The sequence below is a fragment of the Anguilla anguilla genome, chromosome 1 (genome assembly GCF_013347855.1).
Source record: "Anguilla anguilla isolate fAngAng1 chromosome 1, fAngAng1.pri, whole genome shotgun sequence".
NCBI lineage: Eukaryota > Metazoa > Chordata > Actinopteri > Anguilliformes > Anguillidae > Anguilla > Anguilla anguilla.
In genome coordinates, this window is record NC_049201.1 from 47,537,043 (window position 1) to 47,559,410 (window position 22,368).

Below are 22,368 nucleotides of genomic sequence, written 5' to 3' on the forward strand. Positions count from 1 at the left end.
ATGCGGACTAGATCTTCATACAATTTTTCACAGAAAGCATGATGGGAGATGAAGTCCATGTAAAAAAAAAAGAAAGTTGTGTAAGTTTCTCTGGATAAGAGGGTCTCCTAAATGCCTGTAATGTAATGGAAGTCCAGAGCTTGTCATTCTTAAGTGTGTTTGAGAAGCTCTAGAACTCCACCTCCCAAAAGCCCCTTTGTCCAATGTACTGTGGGGCTTTGTCAATTGAATACATCCCTAACATGCCTGTGGAAATACAATAAGCCAGAATGGGTCAAACAAGAACACAGCACATAGTACAGCACAGAGTTTTGCAGCACCACTCACTGCTTGTTCGTACGTGTGGAGGTGGCAGATGTAGTGGCCATATGGCTGGACCTGGTTTAATGTGCTCACTCAGTTCTCATCACATCCAACTGTATAATTTCACTGGATCTCACAGTCATCCGAAACATTGTTCAGACCATTATGTGCTCCATGACCATGAGTGAGGCTAACAGGTAAAACAGACCACTAATGCTATAGTTGTCATTCACTGAGATTCGTGATGAATATTGTAAATTGCTAATCATCCCTTGGTGGTAACCTAGCACCTACCATTGAACCAGTGGTTTTTTCCACAAACCAATTTGCACTAAGAATTTAACACAACAGATTGAAAATAAATGAGAAAAAAATGCACGGTGTTTATAATGCTGCCAATATACATAAACATCAAAATGTACCTGGCGCCAAAGGGGCAGGGCATTACATCTGTCACTGAGTTTACTTGGCATTCGCAATACGGATAAACTTGATCTTTTAAAAGCAGCTTGGCCACTGTGACACTTGTGCCCGGTGTTATTGCACACAAAGCCGTTTCAGGACTGTCAACCGCAGAAGCGGTGGGGATGTACCAGCCACACACTGTGAAAGTGCCAGCTGCTATGGGCCGAAAGGACTGAGCCAGTGGACCAATGCAGGGGCCCTGTTAACCGCTTAAAAGACTCGCCCAGGGTGTATCTGCGAGAAAACCCCCAAAAACAGATAAAGCAAGCAATCACAAACCACCTGTGTTAGAACCGTACTCTTGGCAAGTACTCAGCTTTTACATTCCAAGCTACCGACGCTCGTGATTAAATTTGAGGAAAATCGGCTGAGGATCGATCAGAGGATGGCCGTAGGTGCCCTTAGGACTCGCGGAGCACTGGCTATCGTTACCGAAGGCCGGAGGAAACGTGAGCGCGGTGTCTGTCTGTGCCTCGTCTCCGTCCTTCTCTGAAGGGATTAGCTTGGATACGTCCCGTGGAGAAATCTTCCAGCGCGCGCAGCATGGCGGGTAACGGGTAACTCGTTTAAATAATTCAGCCCACAGAGAGCGCGCGAGCAGCCGGCTGACCCTCAGCTCGAAAGGGAGACGAACAATGACCATGTTCACTGTCGCTGTGTCTGTTCCTCCCTGCGTTCAGAAACCAGCCTCTCCATAACGGCGCGCTTGCAGGAAGTGAATCAGTATCCATAATGCGGTCTCCATGAGCAATGATGACAAGATAGGCACAAGGGTCCATTATCACCAGATAGCTTTGATAACGAATCTTCCCTTTTCTGCGTCATTTTAATTAGCAAAAACAAAGTCATCAAGGGAAGCTATCAAAGACTTAATTCTCTCGTAGGCAGAAAAGGCAGTTTTTAAACCAAGGTTCAGATTTATCTTTTCAACTGTGAGGGGCTGTGAATGATTATTTCCCTCTAACATTGACATATGCAATGGACTGGAGAATGCTAGGTTCCTGTGCTCCTCTGTTAAAGCAAACATTTCTGCCTGAAGGCCTTTTGTATAATGTGAAGCAGCAGTATCGGATGTCACTATTGATTGAGAGTTCTGTATGCGATCTGCATTGGCATGACCTGCTCCGAAAATAGCACCGCAAGACCTTTCAAGTCATTACGCAGGCCTTAAAAGTCCTCTACCAGCAATCTGAGAACCCATCACGCAATTAACAGGGCAGAGCCAGGTTCCCAGCATTACCCAGCATGCCTCACTGTTCATCACCTCCCACCTCATGTGCAAATGGGGCTCAGCTGCCTCATAAAGAGAGAGAGAGAGAGAGAGACAGAGAGAGAGAACAAGTCATGAATATTCCAAAGGGGGGACTTACGCTGACACTGTCGTTTCCTCCTGGTTCAATCATGTAGGTGTGATTTCCGTCAAAGAACATCCCACTGTCAATGAAAAAAAGAGTAAAGGGAAATCGATATGGCCACACGCCATCCAGGATGTAAACAAGACGAATAGGGCTTCCTCAGAGTGACCCTTGAGAGATTTTGGGCCTCCTCTGAAGCCACTGGACCTGAGAAAGGTCTCAGTGCTTATGCCTTCATCATGGTGTACATTAAAGAGCATGTCATCAAAACATACAGGATGTCAATGTGGTCACACATTTGATGTAAATGACAAATTATTGCAACTTCTCTGGGTTTTGCCTCATACATAAGTTGCAAAATGTACAGCAAAATCACACATTGTGTAACATATTGACAGTATCTACAGTGGGTATAGAAAGTCACCACCCCCTTTCAAAATGTCCACATTTTGCTCCCATACAGCCTGAAATAAAAACACATCATTTACACATTGTACCTTACAACATCCATGTGAATTCATTGAAAATAATTGAAAATAAAAAACTAGAATAACTGGGTTGAATAAGAGAGCACTCCCCTGCGTTAATATTTCGTGGAAGCACTCTTGCTTCCATGAGTCAGTTTGGATACTTTTCTACCATCTTTGCATACCTAGACTGACCAATATTTGCCCAATCCTCCCTTCAGAATTGTCCAAGCTCAATCAACCTGCATGGCGACTGCAGATGAACTGCACTCTTGAAGTCATTCCATAGATTTTTGATAATATTTGCGTGGGGGCTCTGGCTAGGTCACTCCAGGACATTCACCTTCTTGTCCTGCAGCCACTCTGGCAGTGTGCTTCAGGTCAGTGTCATGTTCACAGGTGAACCTTTCTCCCATTCTCAACTTCCTAAGCAGAGGGCGGCAGGGTGGCAGGCAGAATTTATCAGTATATTCAGGCATCCATTTTCCCTTCTATGCTGATATGTGCCCAGTCCTAGTCTGCCACCGCTGTGCTTTACTGTGATCATGATATCATTTGGCTGGTAAGAAGTATTGGGGTTTCACCAGGACCATTTTGCATTCAGTTCAAATTTTCTCTCGTCTGACCACAACGCCTTTTTCGCTTGGAATCAGAATCTTCAAGGTGCTCAAATGAGGCTTGATGTGGCCTTTTTGAAGGAGTGGCTTATTTCTTGCCACCCTCCTGGCCGGATATGTGGAGAGCTTGTGATGTTGTTGTCATATGCACACATAGACCAGTCTTTGCCATAAAGGCCTGCAGCTCATTCAAAGTTGCCATTGGTCAGCCTCTCTGATCAGTGTCCTTTCTCAGCCACCCAGTTTGGAGGAACAGCCTGATCTAGGCAAGGGCTGGGTGGTGCCATACGCCATACACTTTCCACTTCTTAATGATGGCCTTGACTGTGCTCCAATGGATACTTAATGCCTTTAAAATCCTTTTATATCCATCTCCTGACTTGTGCCTTTCCACAACTTTTTTATTGCACTACCAAGCAGTGGAATCCTCTAGGACCAACTGCTTATATTCTGAAATAAGCAAAATCGCTACAATTGATCAGGTGAAAGCAAATTTGCTTGGTGTGTGATCTGAAAGGTAATTCATTATACCTGAGAATGTTTACAATTGCAGTTCTAAGGGGGTGTTCTCTTATCCAAATGTATTTTACATTTTTTATTTTAATTTTACAGTAATTCGTTTTAAAAAAATTATTTTAGTTTAGATATTGTGGGTTACTGTTTTTAAATAGAGGCAGAACAAGCCTAATTTAATTTGGTTTTGTAACGCCTCAAAAGGTACAAATTTATAAAGGGGGTGGTGACTATCTATAGCCACTGTACATTTTGACATACTGTTACAGTGCTTAAGAATGACAATGCCATTTCCTTTTCTTATTTCATGCTTCATCATGTGCTATAGAGGAAGGGATGGCTCCATGGATGTGTTGAGCATACAGCATTTTAACTGCTAATGTGGAGAGATGTGTATAAACACATACCACCGGAGACACAAACACACACGTTTCACAGGCAGTGCAGAGCACTCAACATCGTGTCCTGTGCCACGGAGGCCTTTCCGGAATAAATCGATCGAGCGAACCCTGCCGCCAGCTGCCTCGGTCGACTGGCGATGACGGCTCAGGTCGTGAGCAGACTTCTAATTTTCGCAAGGAGACACGGGTGACCTCAGCACAGACACTCCGACAGCCTTTTACATCACACCGCCGATTATCTTACAAAACCTCAGGAGTCAAATTTGCAGGGACGGATTTAACTCGGGGGCCCAAACTGGCGGAGACACTGAAGATAACGTATTGAACGTATTTTTCACCTCCGCCTGATGGCGTTACCTGGACACTGCTCTGGCCTGAGCAGACGCCTTTTATTTACTTTTTATTGGCTTATTTTGGAATTCCTTGTCATAATTTTCCCATCGCTGAAAAATCTTCCTTTGGCATCTACTGTAGAGCATCCTCGTGAACTGCACAAAAAGCAAGTGCCTCAGCTGAATATACATAACCTGGGGCTGATGGAACTTTAAACATTTTTTAATGCCTTCTCCCCTTTTTCTCCCAATTTTTGGAATTCTGAATTATATTATTCGCCAGTGCTGCTATTGAATCAGGACAGCGCAGACGAGCACACGCTTTCCTCTCAAGCAGGAGATGTTAGCCGCCGCTTCTCATCACACCGCTGTCTACAGCTTGGACTCACACAGACATGAGTCACAGGAAGACACTTCATGTGTAGCTCAATAGGTGGATCAGGGGTTCCCAACTGAAGCAGGGGTCACTGAGATGCTGTACTCTCAGTTCACTGAATCCCTCCCATCCCTGGGTGATGCTAGCACCAATCAAGCATTGCCCTGCAGGGATGCCGGCCATAGTTGGCATTGGCATGGTTCAACGCCACACTGTGGGGCTCATCCATGCACTAGAATAGTGCTTTAATAGGCCAAGCCACTCAGCAACATCGGATTCAGTGAATTTTAAAGGATGCTTGATTGTGGCGTGCTACATTGTCAAGTATTGCATCTCAGATCTTTTTACCTAATATATCGCTTCACAAAACTGTGGTCTGCTTATCTGGGGTGCATAACATTTTCTAAAATGAGGCCAGCCAAGTAACTCTAATTTTGTAGTGATACTATTTTTAAAAAAATAGACTACATGTCTGATCATATCAAGTTTGTGTCATTTGGCACTAACATTTTTTGCACCAGTGGTGTCATACATAATTTAACACTTAAATTTGTCTCATTAAGTTAAAAACTCACACTCACACTGAAAAATAACACATTCCTGTGTCAAAAGGTATACCATATGTAGGCAAAAACAGTGAAAATCTGAATGGATTATTTTTTGACATTTCTTTCCGAATGCCATAGAAAAGGATTAAACTATTTAATAAAAGGACTGAGACTTCATTAGGCACAATGAGATGAGCTTGCATCATTTTCCCTCTCAGTTCACCGGAATGTTCCGCTGACTTATGAAGCCCATGACATCACACACTGATGGTGATGGATGGGAACTGGGAAGGAGGGCTACTCTGGGGCAGGGAGTGGGGGCAGAGCAGCAGTACAGCGCGGCCTCAATCGTGTGATTCACCGTGCGTCATGTTGCGGTGATTCCCACTTTCGGTAACCCGCGGCATGGCTCTGCATCATCCAAGCTGCTCAGTGTAAGTAAGGCCCAGTCATGCATCTGAGCGAGCGAGCCAATCAGTCAAACCTCGCCGGCCTTCACCACTGACACCTCAGCTTGTGACAGCATTGATACACACAGGCCTTTTCTGTGGGTGCTCAGCCCCATCGCGAAACTGCATGTGCTAAAAAGGTACCTGTATTTTATAAAAGTAGAAAAAAAAACAGTATGCTATTTTTTATCTACCAAAGGCTTGAAATCAATTTCAATTGTATGAAAACAGTGAAAAGTTACATTGAAAATGAACTGCAGAATTGCATTTGTTTTGACAAACCAAGCAATTTATATTTAAATGTCAAGAGATTGGGCCCACAAATTCCTGAAAATTCAAAAATGCATATGCACAAACACGTATTCCCTAGGTTTAATTCTTCTCAAAGAGCAATTCAAGGTGGGTTAACATAAAATGACATGGATTACCTTATGAATAATAAATAACAAATTGCCAAATAATTGCCTTTGTGTGTTCCATCTTGGTGTCCTAATTAGTCTGGAATTATTCATGAAAAATTAATGAATTAATGTTTTGTACATGAAACAATGCTTTCGAGCACCAAAATAATATTATGTTGTGAACAGGGCGTGCATTTGGGGAAAATGAAAGAAAATGGCACAAAGTTTTACGAGAAGAGACCAAATGGATTGTACTCTCTTTGTTTTCTGTAGAAAACTATATTTGACCTGAGTTCCTTTGTGCAATCCAGCTCCAACTAAAAATACTGGCACCAGGGACTGAAAAAGCAGGCTCGGCTGCCATGCAGTGTGTGAAGGAAGGGTGGGGGGAGGGGCGGGGGGAGGTCTTAAACCCATCAGACGCTGAAAGGAGCTCTCTCAATTGAGGCTAATTCAGTTCTCACCATAAAGGGAAACCTTGGCAATAGGTCCAGGTTACAGCGAGAGACAAAAGAATCTGTTTCTGAGAGAAAGCCTTTGTCTGCCCCACACACAGAATAACCCAACTGCCCGAGAATGCTGAGTGTTTAAAAAGTGAGGGGGGGTGGGGTTGGGGGGGGGCAAAAAAGCGTTGCCATGCCGCTGGTCAGTCCTGGCTAATACAGAATGAAATCTTGGATCACTAAATTAAATTTCTTAATGAAATCACAAAGCATTTCTGTTAAATTAAGCCTTATTGACCAGTAATGTAATTAAGTTATTATAGATTAGCCCACTAACATGTTTATTCAATATTGGTGGTGGGCTGTCCATGAGATTTGAGTTGTGAAGCATTAAACTATTAATAAAGTGGTAAAATATCAATGGGTAACCAACGCTTTGAAAAACTGTATACTTCTATATTAAAACAATCACTTCAGATGCAGCACATTATTAAAGTGGATTTCATACTTTCTAGTTAGTAGAAAGCATTTGATAACTAGGGAATGGGCTGACTGGATATATTTAAACACACAATAATTCTGTGCCAGCTCATAACATTGCATATAAATAAGCTGCACATATATACTGAGAATGTCTAAGCAATTACATTTCTTGTATTTTTCAGCATCTGCAGAACCATGCCTAGGGTGCCTTTTACAGGAGAGTGGGCCATAAACCTATAAGCTCAGCTTTAAACAAACTGCCAAAGTTTTTTGGGGGGAATTGGGCAATATGTGATGGATAGGCTACATTTCCAGCAGCTTGTGAAACCAGAAGGGAGAGAGGGAAGCGCAGGTGTAGTCAGCTGTAGCTGGAGAATGCACGCTGGCAAGGCACGCGAACGCAGAGGAGACAAAAGAGCGAGCCGTGGTAAAAACAATGCTGAATATCAGCACAGAAAGCATTGTACAGTAATTACATCGCACTGATTGCTAAATGGGATAATTGCTACTTGAGTCCGTTCCTTGGGCACGGGTGCTGGGTGACTGCCTGCATGTATGCGCAGGGAGGGAGGGGGAGAGGGACGCGGCTGCTTACTGTAGCCCGTGGCAGGTGGAAAGAGCCACAAAGGACTCGGGGACCCCTCGGACTCTGCCCTGGTAGTAGCAGTGTTCCCCGCCCTGCAAAACACAAGACACGGAAAACGTCAACGTCAACCACTGAGAGAGAGAGAGAGAGAGAGAGAGAGAGAAAGAGAGAAAAGAGAGAGAAAAGAGAGAGAGAGAGAGAGAGAGAAAAGAGAGAGAGAGAGAGAGAGAGAGGGAGGGAGAGAGCAGCTGGGCTCCTTATGTGTTTGTCCATGAATGTTAGTGTCGTCTCTAATGCTCCTTATAAAGGGTTTTGTGCACTCTCTTTGAGAGGTCCTAGACAAACAAAGGCGTTTATCATCATTTGTAGTGGTGGAAAGCATCAGTGTTCAGGGACTGGGCTCCTAACCAGAAAGACTCCGAATCACTTCGGTTCAAATTCCCAGTGTAGTCCTATTGTTGTACCTTTAAGCAGGATACTTAACCCGATTAGTATTAGCTACTTATTGGGAAGATTCTCTTATCCAGAATAATTTACATGTTAATCACTTCTAGCCATAATGGCAAGTGTATCACAGAAATAACTACAACTGTGGAACAGAGATAGAGGAGCACATTTAACACGATAAATGAGTATCAGGCTGAAAAATGTCATCTTATCCAACTGCATGAACACTGCAAACGCTGAAAGCGCAACCTTAGATAAGGTCATGCAGATAAAACTGGAATTCTGCATTCTATTACATGCTATCAGGTCATCACCACATACTGAAACCTATGGCTTGATCAGTATTAATGTCCTGTTGAGGATGAGTAAAGTGTACCATTCTTTGATTTTGTACCAAAATGACTGGCAATGATATCAGCTTTAGTACCCAGGAAGATGTGTCGACAGGAAGATACTGATGATGTTACATTACAGGCATTTAGCAGACGCTCTTATCCAGAGTGACTTACACAACTTATTTTTTACATTGCATCCATTTATATACTGAAGCAATGCAGGTTAGGTACCTTGCTCAAGGGTACAATGGTTGTGTACTACCCGGGAATCGAACCTATGACCTTTAGGTTACAAGACCAGCTCCTTACCCATTATACTACACCGCCGCCCACATGATGTCAGTAATGGAAGTGTTGTCCGGTGTGAAGGACGACAGAGTGCCGTAAATGAAGGTACCTGTGCAGAACATCAGTGCGTATGGGCCTGTGCGTGAGCTGGAAGCGGCCTTTATCAAGCCTCTAACTGTAACACCTAGCCCAGCCTGGACAAGCACTCTACAGCACATCCCCACCGCCACTAGGTGCCTGAGATGACATATGGGAAGTACAGACCTTACCCAACCATCGAGGCAGTTTGAAGTAGTGGTTAGAGGTTGCAGGCTCAGGTCGCAGGTGGGGTATGCTGGGAAAATATCCTGCTTGTGCACAACTGTAGTATAATAGGGGTCCCTAACCCTGGCCCAGGAAAGCAACAGGGTCTGTTAGTTTTTGTTTACGGACTAATATCAACCTCTTGAGAGCCAATAAACTACATAAGGTAAGTCAACTGTGTAATCAACTACTGTATCTGATCAGTTAAGTGCACAGTAACAATGCCTACCAGAACCTCTAGCTGTGCAGGACTAGGGTTGTGGGCCACAATAGTTCATGGATGTAATGTAAAACATAAGGTATGTTAGTTTCCCTGGCATGTGGATCTATTGAGGAAGAAAGTAATTTGATACCACACTCAGATATACAATTTCTCCAGTGATGCTACAGACACACACACAGTTTTTCTAACTTGTAAGAAATGAGACAACAACCACAGTTTTGACCAGCACTGGCGTCTCCTCCAGATGAGGGCTATTCAGCCTGATGAAAAGTTCTCAAATTGGGCCCCACCATCCCCGCAACAGGAACCATTATTATTTGTACATTGCAAATAAAATATTCAATTAATATCAATTTCAACAACTGACATATAAAAAGTTGCATATCCAATGTTCTAATATTTTTGGGGGCCCCTGTCAGTTAGGGCCCATCCTAACCCCACCAATATGGTGAAGCTGCTTCCAGAACACTCCTAACAAGGCTTTTCATACCAAACAAACATATTTCATTATTTTTCTTATAATTGCAAATGAAGCACAGATCAAAGGCGACCACAGGTTCCTCATATCTCCCTTAGCCAGCTTGTTACCGCTCGATTTTTATCCGCAACCTGGAGGATATCCCCCGGCCCTACGCTTCCTGCCGACAGGAAGTCCCGGCGACAGCCGGTCCCTACCTCCGGTGAACCCCTCTCGCGCCTGACGCTCAGGGAGCTCGCCTACGAAATGCTGAGCGCGTCCTCTCCTCACGTCTGCATAAACACGTATAAATATATATCATTTACAAAGTGCCCATGCCCTCGCTTTACTGCTCCATTAAGGGCCCGGGCAGAGCCCGGCTGCTTTTAAGCTGGAAGCCCCTGTCCCAACGGGTCCTCCGCTGGAGCTGCTTTTAACAGCAGATCAATTACATCACTTCCCCCGCAGCTTTATTACTGTAAGTCAGCGGCGCATCGACGAGCTGTATCTGAGTTTCCTCTCTTCTGCTCTTCCTCCCCCCTTCATCACCTCCTCTCCTCCCCAGCCTCTGCTCTTCTCATCTGCATCTCTCTAGAAAGCCCTCTCACCAACTCTTCATTCCCCCTTTGTTTCCCCATCTACTGTCCCAACCCCATCTACTCTCATTTATCTCCACCTTTACCCCAGTCCTCTCCCCTACTAGCCCAATCCTTTAAAACCCCTCCCTTCTTATTCCTGTTCTCTTCCCATCTCATCCCCTCCCCTCTGCTCTGGGCTCTTCTCCTCTCTAGCGCCCCCTGCCTGCGTAAGCCTCCTCCTGCATGCCCCTATCAGACATGGCAGCTTGACGGGGCGACGAAAGAACCGTTTTGACACTGCCTGCTGGCCCTTGAACCCCGCCCCACTGCAGTCAGGGAGCAGACAGTACGAGTCGATCCACTGAGAGAGACGGACACACCTTGACCCAGGGAGGGGCTCAACACTCCCACTGGGCTGAACACCACACTCCGGCCCACCGGGCCATCCCACACTCCACTCAGTTTCAGGGATATTATTTCAATGCTATATTATACTCCTCGGGAAAAGTTTCCATGAAAACTAAAATCCTATTAACTGGTATCGAGATAATAGAGGTCACAGGGAATGTGCTTTAAATTTGCATGAACTGCAAGGCCATTTCCTGTGTAGCGTCGGCTGTTACCTGCTGCAGTTTGATAACACACAATGCAGAGCAAATATTCATCCATTTCACTTTGCAGAAAAAGGATTATCTTCACAACATTATGACAGTTAACTCTGTTACCAAAGAACACATAAACCTGGAAGGCAAGATATTCCGTAGCTTCCAATTACAGTTCATCTTCAGGGTTTCAAGCACTGAAAATGAGGTTTCGGTATGGTATTCCCAGATCACTGGTAAGTGCCCCTTTTTAAAAAAAAGTGTAGAATTGGTGCAGAGACGTTCATATGCACAGAGAATCCTCAGGCGCTCATGATGAGGAAAATGAAGGAGGAAGAGTCAAGACTAGGTGTGAGCTGGTGGTGGTAAATGTCACCTTATGCGCAACACTGGCTTTCTCACGTCGATGATGTTCCTGTAAACCTCCCTTAGCCCTGAGTGTGAATGTGAGCGCCCCCCTCTGGGAGCCAAGCTGTGTGACACAGGACCCATGAAGCACTTCTGATGTAAAGACTGAGACCTCGGGGGCTGACTGAAAAAAAAAAAAAAAAAGAATTCCAGAAAGAAGGTGTGATGGCACTGGCACGCATCATTTCCTGTCTTGCCGTTTCCTGTGCGAGAGCGCAGGTGGCAGGATGGGACGGTGGGCTGGGGAAAGCTGAGCAGCCTGTGCCTTCAGGCAGAGAGTAGGCCGAGAAGAGAGGGAGGGAGGGACGAAAGAGAAGTGAAGAAGTGAAGAGAGCGCAGGGAGAAGGTAAGAAAGGAAAAAAAGAGAGGCAGAAATTGGCAACGAGAGGAGAGAAGAAAGGTAGCGCTAGAGGGAGAGGGGTGGAGAGGGAAGGAGAGAGCGGACAGATAATACGAGAGGGGGGAGAGCGGAGAGAGAGGGAGCTGAAGAGAGGGAGAGAGAGAGAGAGAGAGAGAGAGAGAAGAAGAGTAGCCAAGAGAGGGAGAGAGAGGCAGCTATTTATAAATGTGGCTCAGCTCCACCATACAGTGCAGTTCTCCTCAGCCACACGCCAGCCTCCCGATCCTTCTGCTCCACTTCTCACAGAGCAGGAGGGATACCCACATCCCAACCGCACACAGATCTAACCGGCCCTCTGCTTCTCCTCAATCAAAAAGTACACCGGGTCTTACTTTATTTTACGGTAATTTGGTTTGCTTATAGAATAAAAAAAGCAGTAAAACTCATAGTGCTCTAAATTATCCTTCAAAAAAAAAAATCTGCATCCAAATTTTACCCTTGGTGCTGGCTAGATAAAGGTAGCGCAAGCATGCGCATGGCGTGCTGCACTGAATTTGTCGCATAGTGACAAAGGTATCAATGTAAACGTCAGTCTGTGGTCTGTGTGTGTGTGTGTGTGAGTGTGAGTGTGTGAGTGTGTGAGTGTGTGAGTGTGTGAGTGAGTGAGTGAGTGAGTGAGTGAGTGAGTGAGTGAGTGAGTGAGTGAGTGAGTGAGTAAAAAGGGTAGGGGCAGGGTGGAGCCAGGGCATGGCAGGCAGTAAAAATAAGTTTAGCAATTACAGTGGTGTTGTACCCAACAGCAAAATACTTTACTAGCTTATGGCGTGGGAGAGACTGCTCACCCACCAGCAATATTTACCTGCATATGGCAGAGGTGGTGGGTGTTGCCTGTGGCAACAGTGATTAATCATTCTATACCAACATCAAGAGTTCCACCAAAAAGTCTGAAGGTGTCAAGTGCTGCATAAATAAACAACTGGGTCACACTGACCTTTTATATACGGAAGGTTTCAAAAGACACTTTCAATGCAAACTTCTCCCATGAAACTCTCTCTATAAGCCTACACATTGCTTCAACAAATGAAACAACAGACTGCATGATGGAGTCACTACCATGTCCTACATTTTAACAAGTACAGCAAGTACTTTGCTCAAGACTTCTGACTGCAGTAGGCTACATGCGGCAATCCTAACCATTCTCACCCCACCTCCCACATCGTCCCTCAAAAGGGAGAAAACGGCACGACAGTTCTCCCAGTCGAACTCCGTGAGACAAGGCTAAACGATTCACGACGTTATAATAATCATCATTATTTTTAATAATGTATAATAACGGCGTGGATAATGCGGCAGCGATCCACTGAGACAGTTGCGCACAAATCGGTGACAGAAAAAATGAGACCACGAGGAAAAGCAGGGTGACAGAGACTGACAGATAAAAATAGAAACAGAGAGAATCACGATTTTGTCGCCCCACCGCGAGAAAAGAAAACAACCGTCTCGGATGAGTCTTAAAATAATCCCTGACCATGCGTTTCTGAGCCATGTTCACAGGCGCTGTTTGTTTGAACACAGCCGCAACGCAACGGTCTCGGTGGTGTTGCAATACCCGGAGAATGCAGTAGGCCTAGCGCTAACGGTAGTAGGCTGCTCAGAGCAAAAGCACCTTTCACATTCCCGCACCATTTTTATTTAGTTAAATACGTGCAGGATGTAGAAAGTCTGGTATGATAAAAACGAGGTATGAAAAGGGTCCTGTTTTATAATATATAATAATCTCTTATAGGATTATTATGGGATATGAGAGGATCTTTGAACTAAGGGTATGTGAGCTGAGCCTTTATTTCTCAAAGGCCCTGACAACTCTAATACGCGGTAATTCTGAACTCCGGGGTTTAATGTAGCCTAAAACCAAACTAATTGAATATCATTTTTCGGTTATGCTTATAAGATTTCATGAAAATTCATCACAAAGCCTACTGTAAGACAAACAGATGACAGCAAAATGACACTAACACTTTGGCTCCACGGTGATGCCGATGCCTGCTAAAGGTCTTGATTGCAGAATTGATCTATCGTGAACAGTAGAATTGGGCCAATATCACAGATAACAATACTTGTACTTCAACTGTAAATAAAGGGGGTCTTAAAGTACATGAACATGTATGGCTGGTCTGTTTTTCACCAATATCATTTCACTCATTTACTGTAGCAGCCCAAACATCTATCAGTGGGGCCATTTGTTTTTGACAATACAATAAAGCTCAAACTTGCACATGCATAAAAAATCTACTGTGAGATTTTACAGGTAATTCATTACCATGCTGTTAAAAGTCATGTAGATTCTCCTAATTGGACCAATTAAGCAAAGCTAATTGGCTGGAATTAAAGCTTAAATACTGTAAACACCTGTCCTCAAGGTATTCAATCAAAGCAAAGCATCACTTAGATTCTAATCCTTACCTTGGAAATGATGGACTTCCCGTCTTCTGAAATGTGTCTCTCCACATAGTTTGAAGACAGGAGATCACTGAAAAAAAGGAGAAAAAATTATGCAAACTTACTTAATTTCCCGCTGCTGTCATCATCCACCAGCTTGATTTCTCCCGCCCCCCCAACTAAAATTTAAGATTTCCCAGTGCACGTTTTCTATGCTCCAATACATAAACCCTGCCAAATATCACAACCTCCAGCATTCTGTTGTTTCCAGTGTGGAAATAAAATTGCAGGAAGTGATAGCAAAGGGCAAACCAGGCTTACCGGTGCTACCTCAGCAAGAACATGTTCCAAACCCCAGCACAGAAGCCACCTGTACTCAGGACGAGGTTTCCGGCTTTAAACTACGACTGAAGAGCCAGCAAAGACTTTACAACTAGTTAAGATTCAACAGAGGGAGTTTGTTTGCAAAACACCCCAGCAGAAATGTATTTTTTTTGCTCAGTAGGATTTTGCCAAATGTGTCTGTAGACAATTCCACTGTTTACAGACACATCCATATGGTAATTAGCCAGCGATGCGCCAGTTGTGTCTGTCTCCTATCCGCCTGCCAGTCAGTTGGACAATGTGGTGCCAGTTTCCATGAATGCAAAGGACCATCAACATGACGTTAGCTGCGCTCTGGTATTCAAACTGCGAAAAACACTGACAAATAAGTTCTTAGAGAGTCTTTACAGAGTGTAATTTGAGAATGCAAGCATTAATGAAGTTATTCAAAGTTCTATACGTTCAGTATAATGCGTCTCCAATGTGACATGTCAAGCTAAAGCCTGGCTCTTTAACACAGTGATGTGCATCGTGGTCCGTACAGCCTCCTGACTGTGTCAGCACTGACAGTGCCTGGGGGTCCAGAGCACAGTCGGCTACAGCAGTTATCTTCATTCTCGGTCCCGGCCGGCTGCAGGGTCTGCCGGTTTTAGTCGTTACTCTGAACTTAATTGATGAATTAAAGCAGCCAATTACACAGTCATCTCACCTCACCTGGTCTCTGGAGTCTGAATTGGTTGCCGAAATTAAGGCAAAAACAAAAACCAGCAGACCCTGTGGCCCGCCAGGACAAAGAACCACCCGGGCTACCACCGGGGGGGTGGGAGAGAAGAGAGGATTTAAGTCAGCAGGGTTTCGCCCACCACATCGCCCAAGAATGAAGTGTAGCCCTCCTGCACAGCAGCTGAGCATAGTAGCCGTTAGCACAAGACGAGAGCACATGGTTTGGATGACATGTTTTCTGCAAGCTAGTGTGCACTCAGTCAAACTGCTGGAAGCTAGCTGAAATGGATAGGATTACAAATATAATGTGGGAATTACAACTGGGAGAAGGAGAGGAAAAAGAAAAGGGAAATAACAGAATAAAAACTAGTCATAAAAATGTTGAATTCATGTTAATATGATCAATGTGATCGATAGAATCATAATTCACAGCCCAATACTGTTACAGGAATGACAATCTATAATTTAGCTACCATAGTTTCTTCAATTTCCACTACATACATGTGAAAGCCTCAATTACAGAATTACAGGTATTTCTCCCTTCATTAAACTGGAGTAGAAACCTCAAACCTAACACTGCTGTCCATGGTCCTGAAATGATTCTTGGTTATAGGAACCCTTTACGAATGAATAAATCCGTAAAAATGCAGATTTTACTCCCTACACACTCTCTGTAATTGGAAACCAAACGTAACAGATAAATTATGCCATCCATAATTTCCAGCAATTTTCTTCAAAACAAATATTTTTCCCCAGAAAGCTCATAATGGCTAATTTCACAGTGCTTTGAGACCTAAAAGAATTCAAGTGCCAATTCCTTTTACAGTTTTCTCATATGACTGTTTCCGCAGTTTATGACATTTTGAAACAAAACACAATATTTTAGCCAGATATTTTAACCATTTCAGATAACAATTTCTCCCAACAGTATTTTGCCAGAGACTTGCCAATTGGTATTTTTAGAAAAGGAGTGAATTACACTGCCCTTAGAACAGCACAAGGATACAGAATGGACACAGAAAAGGAAATACGTGATCTTGTGGCCATACCTTAATAACTTGTGAGAACAAGTGAATTACAAATTTGTGCTGAATTAGTACAGCTGCTATTCACTGTAGTACTCAGCAACTTCTGAGCAGAAACAAAGCTACATTTTGTGACAGAAAGAAGTGTCACTGCATTGGGCAATGTCTTTAAGTCATGCTTAGATGCCACACCAGGTTTCACTACGGTTGTTCAATCATATACGCCAGTTTAATATTTTATACATTTCTGAATGAAAACGAAAAAATCAAGCAGACAAACCAGCCCACTGCCTTGCTCCTGTGATAATGTCATTTGCACACGGGCATTGGCAGCACTGCGATCCACAGGGATCTTTGTCAGGACCAATTATAATCATTAGTTGATTCATTTGCGGGCACAGGATAACAAGGATCTTTGTTCCCAAGAGTTATTACACTGTGGCCACAAGATCCTTTTCTCCGTAGAAGGACAAAGTGCACAGCATCTGCTCCGACGGCTGAAGGTACCCTGTTAAATACAGGCCTCTGTACAGCTGTTACCTTTTTAGGATTTAGTATGTAGTACTTAGTACAGTAGTTTAGTTTAGTACACTTGGAAGGCTATGCTGTTCTCTGAAATATCAGTCGTTTTTCATTGGTTTTCTTTTTCTATAATTAGTTGGTTTTTAAATGCATCTTAATTTTTTTAGGTGGTGGAAATAGGGAGAATTTCTAGGGACAGGTTCTGCTGACATATTTACAATTTGATTTGATTTGAACCATTTGATTTACTCTGATTTGCACAATAGTCCATAAAAAGGTATGGTGTACGACCAGTGTCACCAGCCTCAGGAGTATTACCCTCAGTGAGCCAGCCTCTCTGATCAATGCAGGGGTCAATGATAGCTTTATACCAAGGACAACTCTCTGTCTGCAGTCACAACAAGCAAAAGCCTGACTCATATTCCAATGCTACAATTCGCAGCACTTAACAAAACTGTCTGAACCACAGAGAGAAGGTTTCTGTGTTTGAGCATCCTGACTATAAACAGAATAAAAGGCAACCATGTGGTCGAGAAAAACAGCTAATATGCAGTCTTTGTATCACTGAGTGTGGCAGCTAAGATGTTTTCTGTACAAAAAGGTAGTTTGCAAATACTAGACTGTTCCGTACAGTGGCACCAAGTCACAAAAGTTGCCTCATTTCAGAATATTACTTCCCCAAATAAGTTTGTTTAGGTTTACACTGTAATATCTTCTAATAATTTGCTGCATGTAGTGTATTTGTGTGTCATTTTGATTCCGTTCATTTATATTTAGCATCTATATTGATTTAAAATAAACATAACCGATGTCGAATTTCTGTAGTATAGAAAGCAACAGGGCCACAAGCCTCTTTGAGGTCATTTGAAGACAGGAGACAGTATGATAAGTAAGCCAGAGAACATTCCTAAGGTTATCACCATAGAAGTGACTCACGGTGCCGCCATGTTAACCCGGACCATAAATTAAATCTGCAACCACTGACGGCAACCACTGCAGTGAAGAAATACGCAAGGAAACACGCAAGCGAAAGCGTTGGATAGCGCGGTATCCGGTATGTGAGATGCCAGTGCCTTTCCAGAATACAAAAGAGCAGCATCGTTACAGCATGCATGCGTAGAGACTTCTCCAAGCCCAGTCAGTGACTGTTTGCTTGCTTCTTAATGCCACGCCTAATGAATGAGTCAGCTCCAGTTGTAAAGCTTCCGAAAACATTTTTCGTATCACAGTCACAGTCAATTCAGGTTTAGCTAAGCCAGTCTCAAAATTGTATTACTAAAATCTATTCACCCACACTTTATAATGCATACCTTACATAACAATGCTTTCTAGGATGGTTTATAGGCCAAAATAAAACAAAGAGAAAATGTAATCTATTATGGTGTAGGTTCTGAATGGGGCAATATTATTCACGGGGCTTTATTGCATCATCAATCCCCATGTAGACTCCGGTCTAGTTGGAATATTCCACTGCTTAAAATTCAAACCATTTAAAATCTATTAAGAAACCCCGACGAAATTGGGAATGTATAACTAGAGGTGACTGCAGATAACTGTTTCTGTTTTTAATTGCTTTGGGATTTGAATAATTTACGGAACGGGCAGAGACGTGTGCTCACTCTCCCCACCCCACCCCAACCCCACCCCATCCCACCCTGCTCGCCCCCCAAGCTTCGCTCCCTTTATCACGATGCGCATTTGCATAACATCCATCTCTTTGTAAAGCACTCCATCGACAGAAACCTCCCCTCCCCTTTCAAATCCATTGTGCAAAGAGCTAAATTGAAGTGAGGCCGCGCATTAGCGTTTATTACCGGACGTGAAAGGGTTCCGTTATTGCTAGTCAGAAGGTAGAGCTCATTAGCGAGCGCCCAGTGGGGCGTGGGGGGGGGTTGGAGTGGAGACTGAGACTGCGAAGGCTGGGGAGGTCTGTTTCTCAGGGCCAGCGGGACACAGTCCCAGTCACAATCGATGAGGATTACATGTGGCATGTCGAGATAGGGTCAGGCGCCAAAAAGATCCGTTTCTAAAAATTATCCTGGAAAGATATATGCACGCTCCAGATATCGACACACTTCTGAGGGCCTTAACCCTGGCCTTCTATTAAACAAATATGAGAGATTCCACTGTGAGGCATTGATTAAAGGCCTGTGACGGACTGATTTTACTAGGAGCTGCCATTTTAGAATGAAAGACCAAAGCTGCCAGGTCAGCACATGCAATATTAGCAGTCTTGATGATTGAGTACGTTTGTAGGCGTGTAACTGGATGCCGTTTTCGGCTGCGAATGCGCACGTGCACGGATGTGCGCGCGTAGGGGTGTGTCCTTCTGCTGTGACTCCCCTGATAGCGCCCCATTTGGCCGATGAACCCAGATATGCAGAATGACCCCAATCCTCCCCACTACCGTCCCCACACGCATGCTCAGTGTGTGAGGTGCACTGCCGCACGCGCCAGCGCGTGCACACGGGCGTCAGGGCCCCCAGCGCTGAATAAGCAGCCGCGTGTGGAGACAAAGAGGCGTGCTACAGGCCTGCGCCACGGAACTCAGAGCTTGGCCCTCATTAATCACGTCTGGGTCTGATCCTCCCTTGAAGCCACCACTAACCCCCCTCCCCTCCCCCCCCCCTCCCCTCCCCTCCCCTCCCCGCCCCGCCTCGTCCTCTGGCATTCTGAGTGTTGCTCTTTGGGACATTATGGCCTGCTCTCTGCCGCACTCTCTCATAGATACATATCCTCACTCTGTGTCTCCCTTTCAAAAGTCAGTGCAGACTCCATGGCCAGTGGGGATTCAGTGGTCAGTGGAGATTCAGTAGCCAGTGCTGACTCAGTGGCCAGTGCAGACTCAATGGCCAGTGCAGATTCAGTAGCCAGTGGAGACTCAGTGGCCAGTGGAGATTCAGTAGCCAGTACTGACTCAGTGGCCAGTGCAGACTCAATGGCCAGTGCAGATTCAGTAGCCAGTGCAGACTCAATGGCCAGTGCAGATTCAGTAGCCAGTGCAGACTCAGTGGCCAGTGGAGATTCAGTAGCCAATGCAGACTCAGTGGTCAGTAGAGATTCAGTAGCCAGTGGAGATTCAGTAGCCAGCGGAGATTCAGTAGCCAGTGGAGACTCAGTGGTCAGTGGAGATTCAGTAGCCAGTGGAGACTCAGTAGCCAGTGGAGATTCAGTGGCCAGTGGAGATTCAGTAGCCAGTGGAGACTCAGTGGCCAGTGGAGATTCAGTAGCCAGTGGAGACTCAGCAGCCAGTGGAGATTCAGTACCCAGTGGAGACTCAGTGGCCAGTGGAGATTCAGCAGCCAGTGGAGACTCAGTAGCCAGTGGAGACTCAGTGGCCAGTGGAGACTCAGTAGCCAGTGGAGACTCAGTGGCCAGTGGAGAATCAGTAGCCAGTGGAGATTAAGTAGCCAGTGGAGACTCAGTAGCCAGTGGAGATTCAGTAGCCAGTGGAGATTCAGTAGCCAGTGCGAACTCAGTGGTCAGTGCAGCTCGGTCACAGTTAATTAACCGGACCTGAGACCCCTCTGGGCCACCAAGCAGCTGCAGCAGTTTATCTGCAGACTTCACACAAGCGGTCCGTTAGCGAAGTTAGCCGCCACCTTCCGTCATCACAATCACAGCAACCAGCACCCGCCTACCCAACACCTCACACTTCCTGTCCTAGAAATGCGCATTTCCTGGATGTTACTACATGGATATGAAACCCTCTTTTGTTCCTTCACAAGACCTGCAAGCATGCAATATCTACAATGTAATCCATGACACCATGTCTGTCTTTTTAAGGGAGCCTCTCGATAAACCCCTCGGGGTTTCCTTGGCCTTCCTTGTACAGCTCCTTATGACCTTGATGACTCATGATTACTTTTTAAATGCCTAAGTCCACTTACTTATATTTGTTTTTATTTTTATTTTTTTATTTCTTGTAACAACGAGCTTCTTATGTGCACACGCCCGACTGCATCTTAGCACTGACGCTATCACTGCCAAAAGCATCTTCGGAGCTCTTGGATTAGAATGCACTGTCAGACGCAGCCAACGAGACTCGAGACCGACGGAGCTGTAGCAATGCAGACACCGGGAAAATAAAGCCATAAACAAGCAAGCAAACAATGAATCAGCAATCACCTTGCAAACATTCGGACGCAAACATTCCTCCCCTTCCAAAACCGTTTTCCAGAGCCAAGGATTGAATATTTTGCTCACTGACTTAGAGATGGTGTTAACTGGATCATGGATCATAGCCTGGGGGGATAATCCTGCACCCCCCCACCCACCAAATCCTGACACCCAGCGTCACTGGTGCTGCTTAGCATTCAATGGGCTGAGGCTCCAATGGGAGGCCCAACCAGATACGTGACTAACACAAAATGTACAAAAAAACAATCCTTTTATTTTATTACACCAAACAGCAACTTTTATTTCTCTAATAACCATCCCAGTCATGTCTCAGGTCCTTGTGCTGGGATCTCTAAACCCTCTGCCCCCATACACTTATCTACACACACATGCACACACACTCACACACACATGCGCACACACACACTCACACACATACACACACGCACATGCGCGCATGCACACTCGCACACATACACACACGCACACAAAAACGCACACACGCACACACACGCAGACATGCGGGCACACAGACACGGACATGCACACATGCGCACACAAACTGCTGAGCAAGTACTGCCTGGAGTCAGGCTTCTGACATTCATGATAACACGTATCGCCTCGTTAACTGTACCATCTGCTGAACGTGACTGATATGACTACAAACAATACCTGCCACATGTACATTTTTAATGCTGATGGTGTTTAAAGTAAACAATAGCTTGTACTTGTTATTAATCCCACAGAGTGAGGATCTATCCTGCTAAAAAAAAACCTTTACTTATCAACTGCTACTCAACTAAAGTTACAAAAGAACATCTCAGGCACCATATAGTATCGTGTGCACCACGAACATCTTGGTTCATCTGAAATAACAGCAATAAATCCTTCCTCAAATCCTCAGTCAGCGGGGTCTCGAAATCTGCAGCAAAATAAGTCAGACGGCCACTTTCACCATTTTGCAAACATTGCATTATTACATAAACATTGCATTTTTCAATGTCATTTCAGATGCATCGGTTGGAGATGTACAGAGGGAGTGATAATGCACACGCTCAAACGTCTGCGCGATAAGACGAGCGCTGCGCGTTCTGAGCCCAAGTGACAGCTGGTCCTCCGCGCTGAAAGAAAGCAGTATTTTAATTCCCAGAATGCATCAGCTCTCCGGGGGGAACCGGCACGCCCCCCACTCCTGGGATTTCATTATCCCTGTAAGAACACGACGTGCTTGTATAAACCATACACATGGGTCTCGCTGATTAAACTCTCACCTCAGGGACAAAGGCCACCCTTCCAAAAAACAAAGGTTTTAACAATTTTGAAGTCCACGAATGCCCAAATTTCCAAGCCGACACTAAATGTTTGCGGGTTCAAACACACAGTTATGTTTTTTTCAGACTGCCTTCACCCAAGTGGTCGCCTGCGAGTCAGAAATAAGGGAGGCAATGATCTTCCCTCACTGATCATTGTGTCCCGAATCTGCTTTTGTTGTTCAC

General features: G+C 44.7%; 1 protein-coding gene across 6 annotated transcripts in view; it reads right to left on the reverse strand.

The window, feature by feature from the left end:
• The window catches only part of adam22 (ADAM metallopeptidase domain 22), a 77,652-nt gene that overhangs the window by 39,979 nt on the left and 15,305 nt on the right, over positions 1-22,368 (reverse strand). For all 6 annotated transcript variants that reach the window (XM_035402575.1, XM_035402287.1, XM_035402205.1 and 3 more), the window contains exons 4-6: positions 14,184-14,250; positions 7,749-7,831; positions 2,139-2,202 (exon numbers count right to left, since the gene is read on the reverse strand). In XM_035402575.1, coding sequence (XP_035258466.1) covers positions 2,139-2,202; positions 7,749-7,831; positions 14,184-14,250 — 214 coding nt within the window. The remainder of the gene's footprint in view (positions 1-2,138; positions 2,203-7,748; positions 7,832-14,183; positions 14,251-22,368) is intronic.